General features: G+C 46.5%; 1 protein-coding gene across 4 annotated transcripts in view; it reads right to left on the bottom strand.

Moving 5' to 3' along the window:
* Positions 1-23,504, bottom strand: part of pak1 (p21 (RAC1) activated kinase 1) — a 164,487-nt gene that overhangs the window by 7,078 nt on the left and 133,905 nt on the right. For all 4 annotated transcript variants that reach the window (XM_033023377.1, XM_033023376.1, XM_033023375.1 and 1 more), the window contains 6 exons: positions 17,320-17,497; positions 14,741-14,804; positions 13,144-13,192; positions 12,928-13,040; positions 10,654-10,771; positions 3,832-3,931 (listed from right to left, as the gene is read on the bottom strand). In XM_033023377.1, coding sequence (XP_032879268.1) covers positions 3,832-3,931; positions 10,654-10,771; positions 12,928-13,040; positions 13,144-13,192; positions 14,741-14,804; positions 17,320-17,497 — 622 coding nt within the window. The remainder of the gene's footprint in view (positions 1-3,831; positions 3,932-10,653; positions 10,772-12,927; positions 13,041-13,143; positions 13,193-14,740; positions 14,805-17,319; positions 17,498-23,504) is intronic.

Raw genomic sequence — 23,504 nt, 5'->3', positions numbered from 1 at the left:
GGATCAACGCTCCAACCACGGCCTGGGGCCTTTCACCATCGAGGAGCTCGCAGTCTCAGGTAGAGACCGATGTCGGGAAGCTCCAAAATCGCAAGAGGTTCGAGCAGCCCCGACCCGTGGTCTGATCGTCCGGTGCGGGGGAGCCGAGATCCTCCCGATGCGGGAGCTTGTGTGTGAAAGGAACTGCAGATGCTGGTTTATACCGAAGATAGACACAAAGTCGGAGGTGCAAAGGGACTTGGGAGTGCTGGTGCAAGTTAATTCTTTAAGTAAGTTTATTGGCCAAGTATTCACATACAAGGAATTTGTAAGTTGAATCGGTAGTAAGGAGGGAAAATGCAATGCTAGCTAGAATACAAAAACAGGGATGTAATGCTAAGGCTTTAGAAGGCCGCATTTGGACAATTGTGAGCAATTTTGGGCCCCATATCTGAGGAAGGATGTGCTGGCTCTGGAGAAAGTCCAGAGGTTTACAAGAATTATCCCAGGAATGAGTGGATTAACATATGATGAGCGTTTGACGGGACTGGACATGTACTCGCTGTAGTTTAGAAGGATGAGGGGGGACCTCATTGAAACGTACTGACTAGTGAAAGGCTTGGATAGAGTGGATGTGGAGAGGATGTTTCCACTAGTGGGAGAGTCCAGGACCAGAGGTCACAGCCTCAGAATTAAAGGATGTTTGTTTAGGAAGGAGATGAGGAGGAATTTCTTTAGTCAGAGGGTGGTGAATCTGAGGGATTCATTACCATAGAAGGCTGTGGAGGCCGTCAATGGATATTTCTATGGCAGAGATAGAGAGATTCTTGATTAGTACGGGTGTCAAGGGTTATGGGGAGAAGGCAGAGAGATAGATCGGCCATGGTTGAATAGTGGAGTAGAGTTGATGGGCCGAATGGCCTAATTCTGCTCCTATCCCTTATGACCAAAAGTGCTGGAGTAGCTCAGCAGATCAGGCAGCCTATCTGGAGAAAAAGTATGGGTGCCAGTCCCAGTCTGAAGTAGGGTTCCGACCAGAAACGTCACCCATCCTATTTCTCCAGAGGTGCTGTCTGACCCGCTGAGTTACTGCAGCATTTAGTGCCCATCTCATGCTTATTAGTGTTATTTCCTTCTCTCTGTATTCTGGACTCTGGTATAAAACATTTAGGCTGATCCAGAATGTGTTGAATTGATTGGATAAGTCGTAAGGTACTAAAAATAAAGCAGAACATAAAGTAAGTCTGCCACCTCCCAGAATAGGTGAGGATTAATGGTTTGTCACTGGCATTCGATAAATCAGGCGCTATATTTATAAAGTGTTTTGTTTTCTAAGCTTCACATGACCATTTGACTACGCCCGAGCAAACATGAGATGATGATGATGTCTGAGTTCCACAGTGCTGAGAGTGCTCTGGATTCTCATGACTTATGTAGGCCATTCAGCCCATCCACTCTCTGTGAGCTGTCAGATCAATCCCATTTCCCATTGACTCCTCTCTGATCCTTCTACCTCACATGTACACTTGGCCGGCACAAGGGGGGCAGCTGGTAGAGTTGCTGCCTCACAGAGCCAGACACCTGGGCTAGATACTAACCTCCAGCGCTATCTGTGTGGAGCTTGCACGTTCTCCTCAAGGGTGTTCTCCATGTGCTCTGGTTTCACTCCCACCTCCCCAAAACGAGTGCGGGTTTGTAGATTAATTGGCTTCTATAATTGTCTCTGGTGTGAGGGGAGTGGATGCTACGGAGGGCATAGAACTAGTGTGGTGAACGGGTGATCGATGGTCGGCATGGACTGTTGGACTGAAAGCCCTGTCCCACGGTACGAGTTCATTCCAAGAGCTCTCCCGAGTTTTAAAAATAATCAAACTCGTGGTAAGCACAGAGAATGAACGTAGCGGGTACGTCGGAGCTCGGGGACGTCTCTTAGCGGCTTGTAGCGTTAACGGCAGGTACTCGGGAAGACTCGCCAACGGCAGGTAAGCACGGGAAGACTCGTGAAGATTTTTCAACATGTTGAAAAATGTCCACGAGAGCCCCGAGTACCGACGAGTGGCCATTACCGTAAATCTCCGAGTTCGAATCAGGGCAAACTCGGGAGAGCTCTTGAATTAACTCGTACCGTGGGGCAGGGCTTTTAAGGGCTTGTTTCTATACTATATCTCTAAACTAATTCTAAAATATACGGTTCCAAGGGAGAATAAATGTACTGATTCTTGATTAGTATGGGTGTCAGGGGTTATGGGGAGAAGGCAGGAGAATGGGGTTTGAGAGGGAAAGATAGATCAGCCATGATTGAATGACGGAGTAGGCTTTATGGGCCGATTGGCCTAATTGCGCTCCTAGCACTTATCAACATTTCTAGGCATGGATAGGCAACGATTTGGGTCGGGACCCATCTTCAGACAACCATGCTCCAGGCTTTAAGCATGCACCTTGTCAAGCCCTCCAAGAATGTTAATCACAGTCAAACATTGGCCTAAAGGGCCTGTCCCACTGTACGAGGTAATTCAAGCTGGTATGCAAACTTAAAGCACACGGTATTAGTATGCAAACTTAAAGCACACGGTATTGGGGGTTCAGTATTGATGTAGATAGAGAACTGGCTGGCAGACAGGAAGCAAAGAGTAGGAGTAAACGGCTCCTTTTCACAATGGCAGGCAGTGACTAGTGGGGTACCGCAAGGCTCAGTGCTGGGAACCCAGCTATTTACAATATAAATTAATGATTTGGACGAGGGAATTGTATGCAACATCTCCAAGTTTGCGGATGACACAAAGCTGGGGGGCAGTGTTAGCTGTGAGGAGGATGCTAGGGGGCTGCAAGGTGACTTGGATAGGCTGGGTGAGTGGGCAAATGTTTGGCAGATGCAGTATAATGTGGATAACTGTGAGGTTATCCACTTTGGTGGCAAAAACAGGAAAGCAGACTATTATCTGAATGGTGGCCGATTAGGAAAAGGGGAGATGCAACGAGACCTGGGTGTCATGGTACACCAGTCATTGAAAGTAGGCATGCAGGTGCAGCAGGCAGTGAAGAAGGCGAATGGTATGTTAGCATTCATAGCAAAAGGATTTGAGTATAGGAGCAGGGAGGTTCTACTGCAGTTGTACAGGGCCTTGGTGAGACCACACCTGGAGTATTGTGTACAGTTTTGGTCTCCTAATCTGAGGAAAGACATTCTTGCCATAGAGGGAGTACAGAGATGGTTCACCAGACTGATTCCTGGGATGTCAGGACTTTCATATGAAGAAAAACTGGATAGACTCGGCTTGTACTCGCTAGAATTTAGAAGATTGAGGGGGGGATCTTATAGAAACTTACAAAATTCTTAAGGGGTTGGACAGGCTAGATGCAGGAAGATTGTTCACGATGTTGGGGAAGTCCAGAACAAGGGGTCACAGTTTAAGGATAAAGGGGAAATCTTTTAGGACCGAGATGAGAAAAACATTTTTCACACAGAGAGTGGTGAATCTGTGGAATTCTCTGCCACAGAAGGTAGTTGAGGCCAGTTCATTGGCTATATTTAAGAGGGAGTTAAATGTGGCCCTTGTGACTAAAGGGATCAGGGGGTATGGAGAGAAGGCAGGTACAGGATTCTGAGTTGGATGATCAGCCATGATCATATTGAATGGCGGTGCAGGCTCGAAGGGCCGAATGGCCTACTCCTGCACCTATTTTCTATGTTTCTATGTTTCAAGAGTTCTCCCGAGTTTCCCGATTTTTTTTTAACTCGGGAGAGCTCTTGGGTAAACTTGTATTGTGGGACAGGCCCTTAACTCTACAGAAGGTGAGCCACAAATCTTACTTTGGTTAGATAAGCACAGCAGGGCAGAATTGCACACGTACTTAGCTTGACAGATCCGTCCATCCCCAGCAGAATGTTGTCACTTTTGATGTCCCTGTGAATGACCTGGTTTGAATGCAGGAACTCCAGGGCTTGTAAACACTGGAACAAACGAGAGAAGAGAGAAAGCACTTTAAAAAAAAAAAAGCACAGAGCGGAAACAAAGAACTGGAGATGCTGGTTTATGCCGTAGATGGACACAAAGTGCTGGATTAACTCAGCGGGACAGGCAGCAGACCTGTGGAGAAAAAGGATGGGTGACATTTTGGGTCGGGACCCTTCTTCAGACAGAAGAAAAAAAACCCTGCTGTAATCTGCAATCTGCAAACAGGCCGCACTTGGACGGTGGAGCTGAAGCCATGTCACAGTGGGGAACATGGATGTGAGGCATCTTCTGAATGTGCTGTGTGTGTGTTAAGGCTCATTCTCCTGGTGCCAACCATGTTCCCAATGTTGGGCGAGTCCAGAACCAGGGGCCACAGTCTTAGAATAAAGGGGAGGCCATTTAAGACTGAGGTGAGAAAAAACTTTTTCACCCAGAGAGTTGTGAATTTGTGGAATTCCCTGCCACAGAGGGCAGTGGAGGCCACGTCACTGGATGGATTTAAGAGAGAGTTAGATAGAGCTCTAGGGGCGAGTGGAGTCAAGGGATATGGGGAGAAGGCAGGCACGGGTTATTGATTGGGGACGATCAGCCATGATCACAATGAATGGCGGTTCTGGCTCGAAGGGCCGAATGGCCTACACCTGCACCTATTTTCTATGTTTCTCTATATTTCTATGCACAGTTAGTAACACAATCTCTTCAGACTCTATTCTAGATGATATTATTTTGTATGAGACAATCTACCCAGTTCCCCTTTGCCCTCTCATGTTGAGAAAGATCCTATATTAGTACATCGGCGAGTGCAATTTACCAACATCATCAAGAACATAAGAAGGTAGATAAAAATGCTGGAGAAACCCAGCGGGTGAGGCAGCATCTATGGAGCAAAGGAATAGGTGATGTTTCGGTTCGAGACCCTTCTTCAGACTGAAGAAACCCCCCCCCCAGCATCAAGAACATGATTACTTTGTCACTATCTCCAATGCTCATTGGTGCCGCAGGTACAAACTATCTACTACATGTCATACAAGGGCTCTCTGGCTCATTGGTGCCTTGGCCTGTGAAAATTCAAAATTCACTTAACTTCCCTAGAAGCAGATTTCAAGCTAGTAATAATATTTCATGGTAATTATCAATGAATGATATTCCATTAGTTCAATTATAGGTAGTGGCAGGAATATTTTTAAATGAAGTAAAAGAATTATGGCAAGTGTCCGTGGAGTATAAGACGTGGGTAGCTGTAGGAAATTGATTTTTGTAACTTTAGAAGATTTGTAAATAGACAATTCTTTGGAAGATGAAAAAAGACAAATGTGCTGGATTAACCCTGCGGGTCAGGCAGTATCTCGATAGATCACGGTAGACAAAAGTGCTGGAGAAACTCAGCGGGTGCAGCAGCATCTATGGAGCGAAGGAAATAGGCAACTTTTCGGGCCAAAACCCTTCTTCAGACAGGTCTCAATAGATCATGGATGGGTGATGTTTCGGGTCACGATCCTGGTCTTTGGATCGGAACGGGTCGCGATCCTGCTGTTGGGATCAGAATGGGGTGCAGCGGTAGAGTTGCTGCCTCACCACGCCAGAGACATGGGTTCGATCTCGACTACAGGTGCTGTCTGTGCGGAGTTTGTACGTTCTCCCCGTGACTCCGGCGTGTGTTTTCTACGGGTGCCCCGGTTTACTCCCACACTCCAAAGACACAGGTTTGTAGGTTAATTGGCTTCGGTAAAAACAAAGATTATAAATGATCCCTGGTGTGCAGGATAGCGTTGGTGTGGCTGATCAGCACAGCTTCGCTGGACCGTAAGGCTTGTTTCTGTGCTGTATCTCTACAGTCTAAAGCCTTGCGCAGTCTGGTGACTGCCTATATTTATCACTACAATAAATCCAAAGTTGGTGTAGAAACAAGGAACTGCAGATGCTGGCTCGCCATGGAAAGACAAAGTGCTGGAGTAACTCAGTGGGTCAGGCAGCATCTCCAGAGAACATGGATAGGTGACGTTTCAGGTCAGGGACATTCCTGCAGCGTGAACTATCCATGCCTTTCCGAATTGCAGCTGTAGCTCTGGCTGTTTCTTCAGTCTGTCTACCAGTGACACCTAATGGTGATGCCAGGACTGTACAAAAGAAAAGGGTTTTGATTCCCAATTTTAGCATGTCGGACAGGAGAGGAGGAATCGGATATCGTGGGGTTCGGGAGGTGCATAAAGGGGTTTGCACGGGTTTACGAGGAAAATTGCTGCCTATCAAAACTGAAGGGACTACATAGAAATTTCAATTCATTAAGGTCTGAAGAAAGGTCCCGACCAAAAACGTCACCTATCCATGTTCTCCAGAGATGCTGCTTCACCTACTGAATTACTCCAGCACTGTTTATTTTTGTAAACTAGCATCTGCAGTGCCTTCCTTCTTCATGGAGGAGCTTTCTGGATAATCAATATAATAAATAAAATGATCAGTGTGAAGAAGGGTCCCGACTTGAAATGTCACCTATCCATATTCTCCTGAGATGCTGCCTGACCCACTGAGTAACCCCAGCACTTTGAGCGGTAGAGTTGCTGTTCGCAGAGCCAGAGATCCGGATTCCATTCTGACTACGGGTGCTGTCTGTACGGAGTTTGTACGTTCTCCCCGTGACCTGCATAGGTTTTCTCCGGGTGCTCCGGTTTCCTCCCACATTCCAAAGACGTACAGGTTCGTAGGTTGATTGACTTCGGTAAAGTGTCCCCAGTGTGTGGGATAGTGCTAGTGCTAGATTGCTGGTCAGCACACACTCAGTGGGCCGAAAGGCCTGTTTTTCGCGCTGTAGTATCTCTAAACTAAACTGTGATCAGTTTGGTAACAGCCCGATTTACTTAATGGCACAAGAATGTTTAATTACGGTTATAGGGTGGGACAGTGCTAGTATGCGGGACAGTGCCAGTGTGTGGGACGATTGCCGTATCTCTAAACTAAACTAACAATTCCTCATAATAAATGCATACTTAAAATCAGGATGGAGGCAGTAAGCAGTTGATCAAATTCATCCATTTCCTTCCAATGAGTGGCAGAGTAGACTTAATGGGCCAAATGGCCCAATTCTGCTCCTGTAACATATGGACTAGCTGTCTATTTACGGAAAGCAGGGCAGCAGTGAATGGCGCCCAGTTACGTCAGCGTTCTTTGGAAGGATAACAGGTTTCCTCAGCTTTACAGTGTGAAGACAGAAGGCAGCTCGGTTCGGGGACTCACTAATTGAAACTGATGAACTGTGACAGTTTCTCGGGATGATGTCGGACGCGATGAACCTGTGAAGCAGTGTGCAGGAGAACAGGAATGGAGACGAGTTGAAAGATGCCAATTCAAACAAAGTGCAGTCAGAAAGATGTGTGGGGGATGTGGGGAGAGGGGGATGAATGTTCATAGAATTAGGAATGCTGACAGAATTTGGCCGTCTCCTCCCACCCACATTCTGTACTCTCTCCTTCGAACCATAAGACACATGAGCAAAATTAGGCCATTCAGCCCATCAAGTCGGCTCTGCCATTCGATCATGGCTGACCTATTCTTCCCTCTAAACCTCATTCTCATGCCTTCTCCCAGTAATCTTTGACGCTCTTATCTTGAACCCATCAATCTCCTTTAAACATACCCAATGTCTTGACCTCCACCAGTCAAGGATTCTATAGTTTAGTTTAATGTCACGCGTACCGAGGTACAGTGAAAGGCTTTGTTGTGTACGATGCAGTCAGTAGAAAGACGATGCACGATTACAATGTATAGATACACCACAAGGGAATAATGTTTAGTGCCAGGTTAAGTCAGCAAAGGCCGATCAAGGATAGTCCGCAGGTCACTGATGAAGTATAGTAGTTCAGCACTGCTCTCTAGTTGTGATAGGATGGTCAGTTGCCTGATAACAGCTGGGAAGAAACTGTCCCTGAATCTGGAGGTGTGCGTTTTCACACTGCTATATCTTTTATCTGCTGGGAGGGGGAAATGCTGTCTGGCGCTATCTGTAGGAGATGGTGCCTCAAATATATGTAGCTAATATCAAAGACCCACATCTAACCACGCTCTCATTTCACTCCAACTTTCAGGAAGAAGGTACAGGAGTCTGAAGACCGTAATCTCCAAGTTCAAGAATAACTTCTTAAGCTCTTGAACAGTACACAACTCAGCTATGAACTTCTATGGACTGTCTTTGGTTGCACTAAGGACTTTGGGTTTCTATGTATTATTATTGTTAATCATTTATTCAACTTTTGTTCCTGATATTTTTTGTTTTTTGGGATATAACGTGGAAACAGGCCCTTCGGCCCACCATGTCCGTGCCGACCGACTATCCTACACACTGGGGGAAATTCAAACCTGTACGTCTTCGCAATGTGGGGAAAATCCACGCGGTCACGGGGAGAACGTACAAACACTATACAGACATCGCCTGAGGTCAGGATTGAACCCGGGTCCCTGGCACTGTAAGGCAGTAACTCTACTGCTGTGCCACCATACTGCCCTTTTACCTATATAGAGTATTATGCTGCTGCAAGTTAAGGGCCTGTCCCACTTAGGTGATTTTCTAGGCGAGTACAGGCGACTGCTGCAAAATTTTCACCATGTTAAAAACATTTCGGGGACAGTGACGACAAATTTGCTGTCGTAGGTTGTCGCCAGGGTAACGTAGGTTGTCGCCAGGGTAACGTAGGTTGTCGCCAGGGTAACGTAGGTTGTCGCCAGGGTAACGTAGGTTGTCGCCAGGGTAACGTAGGTTGTTGCCAGGTGACGTAGGTTGTCGCCAGGTGACGTGGGTTGTCGCCAGGGTAACGTAGGTTATCGCCAGGGTAACGTAGGTTATCGCCAGGTGACGTAGGTTGTCGCCAGGGTAACGTAGGTTGTCGCCAGGGTAACGTAGGTTGTCGCCAGGGTGACGTAGGTTATCGCCAGGGTAACATAGGTTATCGCCAGGGTAACGTAGGTTATCGCCAGGTGACGTAGGTTGTCGCCAGGGTAACGTAGGTTGTCGCCAGGGTAACGTAGGTTGTCGCCAGGGTAACGTAGGTTGTCGCCAGGGTAACGTAGGTTGTCGCCAGGGTAACGTAGGTTGTCGCCAGGGTAACGTAGGTTGTCGCCAGGGTAACGTAGGTTATCGCCAGGGTAACGTAGGTTATCGCCAGGGTAACGTAGGTTATCGCCAGGGTAACGTAGGTTGTCGCCAGGGTAACGTAGGTGAATTCCATTGTCCATGTTCCCTGGCTGTCGCCTAAAAAATCGCTTAAGTGGGGTAGGCCCTTAAAGGCCCTGTCCCACTTTCACGACTTAATTCACGACCTCTGCCGAGTTTGCCCTTGACTAATACTCGCAGCATGGTCGTCACGAGATCGTAGGTAGGTCGTAGCAGGACGTGATGCTAGTCGTAGGTACTCGTGGCATCAAGTAGGTCGGGGCGTTTTTCTAGCCTGATGAAAAATGTCCACGAGTAAAAAAGGTTGTGAATTAGGTCGTGCAAGTGGGACAGGCCCTTAAACCTTCCGTTGATTTGTTGTTGGTACATTTGACAATTAAACACTTTGGACTCCTGCTGCCCGACCCTCTGAGTTCCTTCATAAGGTCATAAGGAATAAGAGTAGAATTAGGCCATTCGGCCCATCAAGTCTACTCCGCCATTCAATCATGGCTGATCGATCTCTCCCTCCTAACCCCATTCTCCTGCCTTCTCCCCATAATTTCTGACACCTGTACTAATCAAAAATCTATCTATCTCTTAAAAACATCCACTGACTTGGCCTCCACAGCCTTCTGTGGCAATTAATTCCACATATTCACCACCCTCTGACTAAAGAAATTCTTCTTCACCTTCCTAAAAGAACGACCTTTAATTCTGAGGCTGTGACCTCTAGTCCTAGACTCTCTCACTAGTGGAAACATCCTCCCCACATCCACTCTATCCAAGCCTTTCACTATTCTGTATGTTTCAATGAGGTTCCCCCTCGTTCTTCTAAACTCCAGCGAGTACAGGCCCAGCGCCGACAAATGCTCATCATAGGTTAACCTACTCATTCATGGGTTCATTCTTGTAAACCTCCTCTGGACCCTCTCCAGAGCCAGTACATCCTCCCTCAGATATGGTGCCCAAACTTGCTCACAATATTCCAAATGCGGCCTGACCAGCGCCTTATAGAGCTCAGCATTACATCCCTGTTTTTGTATACAAGCCCTTTTGAAATAAATGCTAGCATTGCATTTGCTTTCTTTACTACCGATTCGACTTGCAGATAAACGTTTTGGGAATCCTGCACCAGCACTCACTCCCAAGTCCCTTCCTCCGATTTCTGGATTCTCTCCCCATTTAGAAAATAATCTACGCCTTTATTCCTGCTACCAAAATGCATGACTCCACATTTTGCTGCACTGTATTTCATCTGCCACTTCTCTGCGCTCTCCCAACATGTCCAAGTCCTTCTGCAGAGTCCCTGCTTTCTCTACACCACCTGCCCCTCCACATATTTTCGTATCATCTGCAAACTTGGCCACAAAGCCTTCAATCCCCTTGTCCAAATCATTAATATTTATTAGGATTAATACTGAAAACCCTTCATTCCTTTGTGTTTTGTGTGATATTTCCCCTTGTTTGTTTCCCACCCATTTGTAGCACCGTGACCATATTTCAGAAGCTCACCTGCGCTAGAGGCTCGCCTAGTGAAAGAGTCATGGAGTCTTTTGCTTCACCCTGAAGACTCACCTCTCTACACACTGCTGCTATTTGTCCTTCATCCATGCAGGTCTCTGTGACCACGTCGGTCAGCGATCCACCTGCCAGGTACTCCATAACCACCCATAACTCATCCCCCACGAGGTAGCTAGAGGGAAGCAAAGCCAAGTGAACGGAATGGTCTTAAAATCTTCACAGACAACATGGATATTATGTCCTTTACTTTAGAGATACAGTGCAGAAACAGGGCCTTGCCCACCGTGTCCACGCTGACCGTCGATCATCCCGTATGCTGGCGCCATCCTACGCTCCTGGGACAATTTTACCGAAGCCAATTAACCTACAAACCTGCTCATCTTTGGAGTGTGGGAAGAAACCGGAGCCCGCGGACTATCCTTGAAGACCCCAGATCTCTAGCGCTGTCGAGCAGTAACTCTACCACCGTGCTGCCCCTCAGTTGTGTTACTCCAGGTCAGAAGTTTATCACCCTCACCAAGGGAGAGAATTAGAAGGGGCACAAAATGCTGGAGTAACTCAGCGGGTCAGGCAACATCGCTGGAAAACATGGAACGGTGACATTTCGGGCCGGCACTCCCCCTTCAGGAATTAGAAGAAACCCTTTGAAAAAGATGCCGTCTTGGACAGAGAATATCGGCAGGAAACACTGCTGGAGGCAGGAACCACGGTGGTTTTTTAATGGTGATGAATTTGCAATCAATATTTTTTCAAGGGCTGGGAATAGCAAGGGTCGTGGGACTAAGTGGAATACGCACGCTGGCAGCTCGAACAAGCAAAGTGGACCAAAACGTTGCCTTTAATCATGTAAAATGTTATGCGTAGGAAGGAGCTGCAGATGCTGGTTTAACCCGAAGATCGACACTAAAAGCTGGAGTAACTCAGCGGGACAGGCAGCATCTCTGGAGAGAAGGCATTGGGTTGAGACCCTCCTTCAGACAAAATGTTATATTTGTAATAGATGACAATGCTTAATAATTACAAACCCATAACGTGCTTCCATTCAAAATAGTTTTTTATTTTAAATGTGAAATGTGCAGATATTATTTCAATATGTAATGAATGATCTTTGATTCCTTGTTTGACGCTCACAGCCAAGAACACACATGTGTTCGAGGCACAAGCCAAGGACGATGCAGCGTGTCATCTGGATATGGTCCATCCAGATCCCCCAGACACCCAGCCCAACCCTGGCCGAGCCCCCCACCTTCCAGTGTGGGAGGAAACCGAAGGTCTCGGAGAAAACCCACACAGGTCGCGGGGAGAACTTACAAACTCCACACAGACAGCACCTGTAGTCATTATCGAACCCGGGTCTCCGGCACTGCATTTGCTGTAAGGCCGCAACTCTACCGCTGTGCCACCGTGACCTCCCGTAGGAACAAGGAACTGCAGATGCTGGTTGACAAAAGGACAAAGTGCTGGAGTAACCCAGCGGGTCAGGCAGCATCCCTGAGATATGTGGAGAAGTTGAGAGGGCCTGAGATATGTGGAGAAGTTGAGCAAGCGAGGGCTTTACTCCATGGAGCGCAGGAGCATGAGGGATGATCCTATAGAGGTGGACAAAATCATGAGGGGCATAGATCGGGTAAACGAACAGAGTCTTTTGGTCAGAGTACGGGGAATCGAGAACCAGAGGACCTAGGTTTAAGGTGAGGGGGGGAGATTTAATGGGAACCTGAGAGGTAACTTATTTTTTTACAGAAAGGGAAGTGGGTGTATGGAACAAGCTGCCGGAGGAGGTAATTGAGGCAGGTCTAATATCAATGTGTGGGAAACATTTAGACAGGTACATGGATAGGGTAAGTTTAGAGGGATATGGGCCAAAAGCAGGCAGGTGGGGCTGGTGTACATGGGGCATGTTGGTCAGTGTGGGCATATTGGGCCGAAGGGCCTGCTTCCACATTGTGTAGCTCGATGATTGATCAAAACATACAGCATGGAAAAACTGAGCCATCACCAGTTCCCACTATTGTTCGATGTTAACTCACTTTTGCACTTTCCCGACACACTGGGGACAAATTAACCTTCAAACCCGTACATCTTTGGGATGTGGGCGGAAGCCAGAGCACCTGGAGGAAACCCACGTGGTCACAGGGAGAACGTGCACCTGAGGTCAGGATTGAGGCAACCTTCTATCGTCGTGCCACTGTGCCGCTCCATGTTCTATCCACACCCCTCACTACTAGCCCACAGGCAAGTTACAGGGAATGATGCATCATATCATGACCACATGTTGTAGAGATGTCAATGTACCAGGCACACAACATTTTCACACTGGTTACTCACCTGTCTAAATAATTAACAATATTTGGATTTTTATTTTCCCTCATAACCAGAATTTCATTAATAATCAATTCTTTCTTGGGTTGCTGTTGTAAATTCATCTGTTTGATTGCAACCTGAGAATAAAATAATAAAGTACTTCAAAATAAAGCAGGCAGGCTTCAAAATCTGTTGGGCACATTCACACTGGAGATGTGTGTGATTGTTTTACACACTTACCTCTTGGCCAGTGGCCACATCAATGGCTGTATACACTGTGCCTGAAGCCCTGTTGGTGAAGGACATATAGTCTCAGTATAGTTTAGACATACAGCATAGAACCAAGCCCCACGCACTAGCAGGTCCACGCCAACTCTTGATCACCCGTTGACACCAGTTATCCCACTTTCTCATCCCTGCCCCAAGCACCGCGGGCAAATTAGAGGCCAATTCATCTACAAATCCGCATGTCTTTGGGATATGGGAAGAAGCCGGAGCACCTGGAGGAAACCCTATGTGCAAACTCCGTAGGGGCAGAACCCGCGTTCGGCATCGAGCCGGAGGTCACTGGCGCAGTGAGGCAACAACACTACCCACTGCTGCTCTGTTGCACCCAATAGAGTTGAACATCACGGAAACAGTCTCTTCGGCCCAGTTCGATAATACTGACCGAGATGTCCCATCAAAGCTAGTCCCATTCGCGCGCTTTGGCCCAAAAGGTTTTGAGTAGACCTTTCACATGTTTTGCTCAAGAGTCCATTCACACAAATTACTTTAAAGCAGTAGGGCCCAAGTGGTTACAAATATCCAATGAAGTCTTGTATGACAAGTTTAGGGCCTGTCCCACTTGGGCATCATTTGTGCTTCACGCAGGTGGCGCACGAAGATTTTGTGAATCCCAAAACCCTGGGGCGCCACACACGACCACGCGTCACTGCCTACATCACCACGTACTACGCGTGCGTTGTGACACGTAAATGACGTCACGTAAATGACGTGCAAATGAGTCTGCTGACAACCATCAGAACATGTGAACAGTGTCAAATATTACAGCTTGTGGTCTACAGTAACAAGATAGAATCAGTGGGCCTAAATACAGTAAACAACGGACAGATGGAGCAAAATACAAAGTGCTGTCGAAGCTCAACGGGTCAGGCAGCACTTGGTGAGGGCATGGAGAGGTGCCATTTTGGGTCAAGATACTCCTTCAGTGGGAGGTGGTGACGGGGGGGGAGATATCTAGAAAATATATTTACTGGAGTTTAGAAGGATGAGGGGATATCTTATAGAAACATATACAATTATAAAAGGACGGGACAGGATAGATGCAGGAAAAATGTTCCCAATGTTGGGCGAGTCCAGAACCAGGGGCCACAGTCTTAGAATAAAGGGGAGGCCATTTAAGACTGAGGTGAGAAAAAAGTTTTCACCCAGAGAGTTGTGATTTTATGGAATTCCCTGCCACAGAGGGCAGTGGAGGCCAAGTCACTGGATGGATTTAAGAGAGAGTTAGATAGAGCTCTAGGGGCTAGTGGAGTCAAGGGATACGGGGAGAAGGCAGGCACGGGTTATTGATAGGGGACGATCAGCCATGATCACAATGAATGGCGGTGCTGGCTCGAAGGGCCGAATGGCCTCCTCTTGCACCTACTTTCCATGTTTCGAAGAGGGGTGGGGATGGACAGATGGACCCTGAGACTGTGGGCTGCAGGCAGACTCACAACAGCTCCATGAACTACCAGCTCTAGTCCCATGAAGAGCTTCCAGGCCAACTCCACAGCAAGTTGAAACACAATAGATTACAGATTTTCCCAATATCACATAATGCTTTACTAACCCCTGTCCAATCTTCTCAAATCTCGAGTACTTCTTCTTTGGATCACCCACAGTTACTATACTTCCTGTGGGAACAGCAGACAAGGGAAAGGTTTAGTTGATTCATATTTGTTTTAAATTAACACGGTCTAGTTTAGTTGTATTACTGTCACATGTACCGAGCGAGCAAGGCATGGTGGAAAGATTTGTTTTGCATCATATCAGATAAAACCATACATAATACTAGTTCTATCCTACACACTAGAGGCAATTTACAGAAGCCAATTAACCTACAAACCTGTACGTCTTTGGAGTGTAGAAGGAAACTGGAGCACCCGGAGAAAACCCACGCAGGTCACAGGGAGAACGTACAAACTCCGTACAGAAAGCACCCGTGGTCAGGATCAAGCCCGGGTCTCTGGCGCTGTGAGGCGGCAACTCTACCGCTGTGAGTTTTCCAAACTGCCCATGGACTTACACAATAGACAATAGGTGCAGGAGTAGGCCATTCGGCCCTTCAAGCCAGCGGTGCCATTCAATGTGATCATGGCTGATCATCCACAATCAGTACCCCGTTCCTGCCTTCTCCCCATATCCCCTGACTCTGCTATCTTTAAGAGCTCTATCTAACTCTCTCTTGAAAGCATGAAGAGAATTGGCCTCCATCGCCTTCTGAGGCAAAGAATTTCACAGATTCACAATCCTCTTTGTGAAAATGTTTTTCCTCATCTCCGTTCTACATGGCTTACCCCTTATTCTTAAACTGTGGCCCCTGGTTCTGGACTCCTCCAACATCGGGAACATGTTTCCTGCCTCTAGTGTGTCCAAACCCTTAATAATCTTATATGTTTCAATAAGATACCCTCTCATCCTTCTAAATTCTAGAGTATACAAGCCCAGCCGCTCCATTCTTGCAATGTGACAGTCCCGCCATCCCGGGAATTAACCTGGAGAACCTATGCTGCACTCCCTCAATAGCAAGTATGTCCTTCCTCAAATTTGGAGATCCAAACTGGACACAATATTCCAGGTGTGGTCTCACTTGGGCCCTGTACAACTGCAGAAGGACCTATTTGCTCTTGTACTCCTCTTGTTATGAAGGCACAACGAACCCTCAGCTCTGGAGGGCGGCGTCTCGGTGTGGGAGGCGCTAGTCACGGGGTCGGTACCTGAGTTGGTATTGAAGGCCAGGCAACGCCCGTGACATTGGAGGAGTAAGGAGTTGTATTGGAGAGAATAAACATGTCTCGTGCACACAACTTATGTCTGCTTTGTTTTTGGCAGGACTCCTGCCAGTCCCCGCTACACCTTTCACTCTCTTCACTGCCTGCTGAACCTGCATGTTTAGGAAGCCCAAAAACAAATGTCTAGGATCAGAAATAGTTTCTTCCCTACAGCAATCAGGCTATTAAACACTACAACCTCCAAATAAGCTGCAAACTTACAGCCCTGTCTCACGGTACGTGTTCATTCCAAGAGCTCTCACAAGTTAAAAAAAAAATCAAACTCGTGGTAAGCATGGAGAATGAACGTAGCAGGTACGTCGGAGCTCGGGGACGTCTCTTAGCGACTCGTAACGCTAACGGCAGGTACTCGGGAAGACTCGCCAACGGCAGGTAAGCTCGGGAAGACTCGTGAAGATTTTTCAACATGTTGAAAAATGTCCACGAGAGCCCCGAGTACCGACAAGCGGCCATTACCGTAAATCTCCGAGTTCGAGTCAGGACAAACTCAGGAGAGCTCTTGGAATGAACTCGTACCGTGGGACAAGGGTATAAGATCAGACTTGGGGGTACCGGTTTTGTTTGTTTTATGTGTGTTAATGCATGTATGTATGCACTCATGCACGTAAATACACACACACACACACACTCGTACATATATACATACGAGCATAGAAAATAGGTGCAGGTGGAGGCCATTCGGCCCTTCGAGCCAGTACCGCCATTCAATGTGATCATGGCTGATCGTTCCCTATCAATAACCCGTGCCTGCCTTCTCCCCATATCCCTTGACTCCACTAGCCCCCAGAGCTCTATCTAACTCTCTCTTAAATCCATCCAGTGACTTGGCCTCCACTGCCCTCTGTGGCAGGTAATTCCATAAATTCACAACTCTCTGGGTGAAAAAGTTTTTCCTCACCTCAGTATTAAATGACCTCCCCTTTATTCTAAGACTGTGGCCCCTGGTTCTGGACTCACCCAACATTGGGAACATTTTTCCTGCATCTAGCTTGTCCAGTCCTTTTATAATTTTATATGTTTCTATAAGATCTCCCCTCATCCTTCTAAACTCCAGTGAATACAAGCCTAGTCTTTTCAATCTTTCCTCATATGACAATCCCGCCATCCCAGGGATCAATCTGGTGAACCTACGCTGCACATATATATATATATACACACACACACAAACACGTGTGCATGTCAGTGTATTGTTGTACTTATTTATGACTGTGTTTAGTGTGATTTTATCGGGATGTATGCAAAACAAAGAATTTGACTGTACCTAGGTACATGTGACAATAAAGTTTCATTGAATGAGAGCAGCTGAAGGCCAGTTGCCCAACCTGCTTCACATCTTCCATCAGGCACAGTTACTTACTCAATTTTTCCAATATCTCTTCGTCCGTCATTTTGGTCTTCTTCCTCTGTTTCTCTGCGTTCCTGGTTAAGGTGTTTGAAGGGGTTGTGCTGTTTTCGGAGGGCGAGGAGATGGGGGATGTAGCAGCGTCTTTGGTGGGTGGGAGGGGAATGGGATCTATCACGGACCGGGTGTACATCTGTGGGAAGGAAACAAATCAGTACATCATGAGGTAAGGGATCACAGGAGCAGAATTAGGCCATTCGGCCCATCGAGTCCACGCCGCCATTATGTTGTTAGTAATGGCGGATTTATCTTTCCCTCTCAACCCCATTCTCCTGCCCACTTCCCGTAAGGGTTGAGAGGGAAAGAAAGGCGGTCACGGTGGCGCAGCGGTAGAGTCGCTGCCTTACAGCGAATGCAGCGCCGGAGGCCCGGGTTCGATCCTGACTACGGGTGCCGCCTGTACGGAGTTTGTACGTTCTGCCCGTGACCTGCGTGGGTTTTCTCCGAGATCTTCGGTTTCCTCCCACACTCCAAAGACGTACGGTTTGTAGGTTAATTGACTTGGTATAAATGTAAAAATTGGCCCTAGTGGGTGTAGGATAGTGTTAATGTGCGGGGATCGCTGGTCGGTGCTGACCCGGTGGGCCGAAGGGCCTGTTTCTGCGCTGTATCTCTAAACTAAACTAAACCTTTGACATCACACTAATCAAGAATCTGTCGACCTCCGCTTTAAAAACACCCAATGACTTGGCCTCTGCAGCCGTCTATGGCGATGAATTCCACAGATTCACCACCCTCTGGCTAGAGAAATTCTTCCTCATCTCCATTCTAAAGGTACAACATTTTATTCTGAGGTGTGCCCTCTGGTCCTAGACTATCCCACCAGTGGAAACATCCTCTCCACATCCACTCTATCCACTTGCCACTGCTACACGGGTGGTTTTAAACTGAATAAGGGGGGTGTGGGGTGTCGAATGGGCTAGTGGAGGATGGAGTTAAAGGGAAAGGGTTTCTTAAATGTGTGAGCGTAGAGACAGAGGGGTGTAAAATGAGGGTAGAAGCAATAGGTAGCAAGGTGAAAAGTAAAAGTGGCAGGCAGACAAAACCAGGGCAAAAATCAAAAAGGGCCACTTTTCAACAAAATTGTATAAGGGGTAAGAGTGTTGTAAAAACAAGCCTGAAGGCTTTGTGTCTCAATGCAAGGAGCATTCGTAATAAGGTGGATGAGTTGAATGTGCAGATAGCTATTAATGACTATGATATAGTTGGGATCACGGAGACATGGCTCCAGGGTGACCAAGGCTGGGAGCTGAACATCCAGGGATATTCAATATTCAGGAGGGATAGAGAGAAAGGAAAAGGAGGTGGGGTAGCGTTGCTGATTAGAGAGGAGATTAACGCAATGGAAAGGAAGGACATTAGTTTGGAGGATGTGGAATCGGTATGGGTAGAGCTGCGAAACACTAAGGGGCAGAAAACGCTGGTGGGTGTTGTGTACAGGCCACCTAACAGTAGTAGTGAAGTTGGAGATGGTATCAAACAGGAAATTAGAAATGCGTGCGACAAAGGCAAAACCGTTATAATGGGTGACTTCAATCTACATATAGATTGGGTGAATCAAATTGGCAGGGGTGCTGAGGAAGAGGATTTTTTGGAATGTATGCGGGATAGTTATCTAAATCAACATGTAGAGGAACCAACGAGAGAGCAGGCAATTTTAGACTGGGTATTGAGTAATGAGGAAGGGTTAGTTAGCAGTCTTGTTGTACGTGCCCCCTTGGGCAAGAGTGACCATAATATGGTTGAGTTCTTCATTAGGATGGAGAGTGACATTGTTAATTCAGAAACAATGGTTCTGAACTTAAAGAAAGGTAACTTTGAGGGTATGAGACGTGAATTGGCCAAGATTGACTGGCAATTAATTCTAAAAGGGTTGACGGTGGATATACAATGGAAGACATTTAAAGACTGCATGGATGAACTACAAAAATTGTTCATCCCAGTTTGGCAAAAGAATAAATCAGGGAAGGTAGTGCATCCGTGGATAACAAGGGAAATCAGGGATAGTATCAAAGCGAAGGATGATGCGTACAAATTAGCCAGAAAATGCAGCATACCGGAGGACTGGGAGAAATTCAGAGACCAGCAGAGGAGGACAAAGGGCTTAATTAGGAAAGGAAAAATAGATTATGAAAGAAAACTGGCAGGGAACATAAAAACTGACTGCAAAAGTTTTTATAGATATGTGAAAAGAAAGAGATTAGTTAAAACAAATGTAGGTCCCTTGCAGTCAGAAACGGGTGAGTTGATCATGGGGAACAAGGATATGGCGGACCAATTGAATAACTACTTTGGTTCCGTCTTCACTAAGGAAGACATAAATAATCTGCCGGAGATAGCAGGGGACCGCGGGTCAAAGGAGTTGGAGGAATTGAGTGAAATCCAGGTTAGCCGGGAAGTGGTGTTGGGTAAATTGAATGGATTAAAGGCCGATAAATCCCCAGGGCCAGATAGGCTGCATCCCAGAGTACTTAAGGAAGTAGCTCCAGAAATAGTGGATGCATTAGTAATAATCTTTCAAAACTCTTTAGATTCTGGAGTAGTTCCTGAGAATTGGCGGGTAGCAAACGTAACCCCACTTTTTAAGAAGGGAGGGAGAGAGAAAACGGGGAATTACAGACCAGTTAGTCTAACATCGGTAGTGGGGAAACTGCTAGAGTCAGTTATTAAAGATGGGATAGCAGCACATTTGGAAAGTGGTGAAATCATTGGACAAAGTCAGCATGGATTTACAAAAGGTAAATCATGTCTGACGAATCTTATAGAATTTTTCGAGGATGTAACTAGTAGCGTGGATAGGGGAGAACCAGTGGATGTGGTGTATCTGGACTTCCAGAAGGCTTTCGACAAGGTCCCACATAAGAGATTAGTTTACAAACTTAAAGCACACGGCATTGGGGGCTCAGTATTGATGTGGATAGAGAACTGGCTGGCAAACAGGAAGCAAAGAGTAGGAGTAAACGGGTCCTTTTCACAATGGCAGGCAGTGACTAGTGGGGTACCGCAAGGCTCAGTGCTGGGACCCCAGCTATTTACAATATATATTAATGATCTGGATGAGGGAATTGAAGGCAATATCTCCAAGTTTGCGGATGACACTAAGCTGGGGGGCAGTGTTAGCTGTGAGGAGGATGCTAGGAGACTGCAAGGTGACTTGGATAGGCTGGGTGAGTGGGCAAATGTTGGCAGATGCAGTATAATGTGGATAAATGTGAGGTTATCCATTTTGGTGGCAAAAACAGGAAAGCAGACTATTATCTAAATGGTGGCCGACTAGGAAAAGGGGAGATGCAGCGAGACCTGGGTGTCATGGTACACCAGTCATTGAAAGTGGGCATCCAGGTGCAGCAGGCAGTGAAGAAAGCGAATGGTATGTTAGCTTTCATAGCAAAAGGATTTGAGTATAGGAGCAGGGAGGTTCTACTGCAGTTGTACAGGGTCTTGGTGAGACCACACCTGGAGTATTGCGTACAGTTTTGGTCTCCAAATCTGAGGAAGGACATTATTGCCATAGAGGGAGTGCAGAGAAGGTTCACCAGACTGATTCCTGGGATGTCAGGACTGTCTTATGAAGAAAGACTGGATAGACTTGGTTTATACTCTCTAGAATTTAGGAGATTGAGAGGGGATCTTATAGAAACTTACAAAATTCTTAAGGGGTTGGACAGGCTAGATGCAGGAAGATTGCTCCCGATGTTGGGGAAGTCCAGGACAAGGGGTCACAGCTTAAGGATAAGGGGGAAATCCTTTAAAACCGAGATGAGAAGAACTTTTTTCACACAGAGAGTGGTGAATCTCTGGAACTCCCTGCCACAGAGGGTAGTCGAGGCCAGTTCATTGGCTATATTTAAGAGGGAGTTAGATGTGGCCCTTGTGGCTAAGGGGATCAGAGGGTATGGAGAGAAGGCAGGTACGGGATACTGAGTTGGATGATCAGCCATGATCATATTGAATGGCGGTGCAGGCTCGAAGGGCCGAATGGCCTACTCCTGCACCTAATTTCTATGTTTCTATCCAGGCCTTCCACTGTTCAGTAAGTTTGAATGAGATTCTGCCCTCAGGATTAAAACAAATAATTGAAGTAAAACAGAATTGTAACTATATAACAGCCGTCAACACGCATATAAGCATGTCTTATATGTTTTGTGGACTTTTTAACTCACAGAGAATAGTCACTTATGTAATGTAGCAGCCATGAGGAGGTGCAGATGCTAGTTTAAAGTAAAAAAGTACACAGAGTGCTTGAGTAACACGGCAGGTCAGGTAGCATCTCTAGGGGACACGGACCAGCGACGTTTTGGGTCGAGACCCTTCTTCACATTCCCTACTGAGTTTGTCCAAATTTATATGTATTAACCAATTTATGTACAACAAACTCCAACAAACATGGAACATATCAGGAATGAGCTGCCAGAGGAAGCAATAGAGTGGATACAATTATGACCTTTAAGAATGTACGGGGACAGGCCCTTCGGCCCACAGTCTGATGCCAACTCTTATCTACCTGCATATAATCCATATCCCTTCATATCCAAGGTAGACAAAAATGCTGGAGAAACTCAGCGGGTGAGGCAGCATCTATGGAGCGAAGGAAATAGGCCCCCGTGATGTGTTTATGAGTTTACGAAACCCTAGGCTGAAACGTTGCCTATTTCCCTCGCTCCATAGATGCTGCTGCACCCGCTGAGTTTCTCCAGCATTTTTGTCTACCTTCGAATTTCCAGCATCTGCACTTCCTTCTTAAACACAAATGCTGGAGTAACTCAGCAGGACAGGCAACATCGCTGGAGGGAAGGAATGGGCGACGTTTCGGGTCGAGATTCTTCCTCAGACAAACTAAACTGTGATAACAGCTCAATTTAATTAATGGCACAAGAATTCTTAATTACGGTTATGGATGAAAAGATACTCAGTAGATAATAACTACTTAAAATCACTATTTATGATGATTTATTACTTGCTGGCAAGGCTATGTAAAGGCCAATTCTTCAAATATGTGGCAATTGTGCTGGGGCACAGCACATCTTGCACAATGATATACTGATCTCTGAACTGCCAGGAGTTTGAGCTGACGTCACCAATATTGTGCTGTGTTGGCTGTAAGTAGGCACTGAGTTGGTCATGACTTTTATAATTTCTAACATTATTGTTTTGGAACTTGCCATGGTACAACACACCTGTACAGGTGTCTCCACGGATGATGGAATCTATGGCCCCGTAGCAGAAGCATCCACGTCGCGGGGCTGGAAACTGGAAGTATCCCGGGCTAATTCTGCTACCATCGTCATCTAATTCCTCCTAAATCTAAATCCTAATTTGAGGAAGGACATCCTTGTGATTGAGGCAGTGCAGCGTAGGTTCACGAGATTGATCCCAGGGATGGCGGGAATGTCATATGAGGAAAGATTGAAAAGACTAGGCTTGTATTCACTGGAGTTTAGAAGGATGATGTGGGATCTTATAGAAACATATAAAATTATAAAAGGACTGGACAAGCTAGATGCAGGAAAAATGTTCCCAATGTTGGGCGAGTCCAGAACCAGGGGCCACAGTCTTAGAATAAAGGGGAGGCCATTTAAGACGGAGGTGAGAAAAAACGTTTTCACCCAGAGATTGTGAATTTGTGGAATTCCCTGCCACAGAGGGCAGTGGAGGCCAAATCACCGGATGGATTTAAGAGAGAGTTAGATACAGCTCTAGGGGCTAGTGGAGTCAAGGGATATGGGGAGAAGGCAGGCACAGGTTATTGATTGGGGACGATCAGCCATGATCACAATGAATGGTGGTGCTGGCTCGAAGGGCTGAATGGCCTCCTCCTGCATCTATTTTCTATGTTTCTATCTATCTATTCTGCTTCTTCTTATCGAGTCCACACACAAGATTAGAAGTTGTTCAGCCAGAGCTGTTCAACCAGATGCAACTAAATTTAAAGTAGCTCTTTCTTCCCAATAACCCTTTCTGGCTTAAGTCCTCCCTTCACCGCCTCCAGTTTAAATTCCATTTGGAATATTTTGGAGGACCAAGAAACTAAGAACCAAAAACCAAGCTGAACACACTTCTCGGCAGCTGCATGCAATGGTGTTTGTCTTGTGCTTCTCATGCGTGGTGGTGGGTCGCGACGTGAACGCTCTATCCTTGAC

The sequence above is a fragment of the Amblyraja radiata genome, chromosome 6 (genome assembly GCF_010909765.2).
Source record: "Amblyraja radiata isolate CabotCenter1 chromosome 6, sAmbRad1.1.pri, whole genome shotgun sequence".
Classification (NCBI taxonomy): Eukaryota; Metazoa; Chordata; class Chondrichthyes; order Rajiformes; family Rajidae; genus Amblyraja; species Amblyraja radiata.
This window is presented reverse-complemented; position numbering and strand designations above follow the sequence as displayed.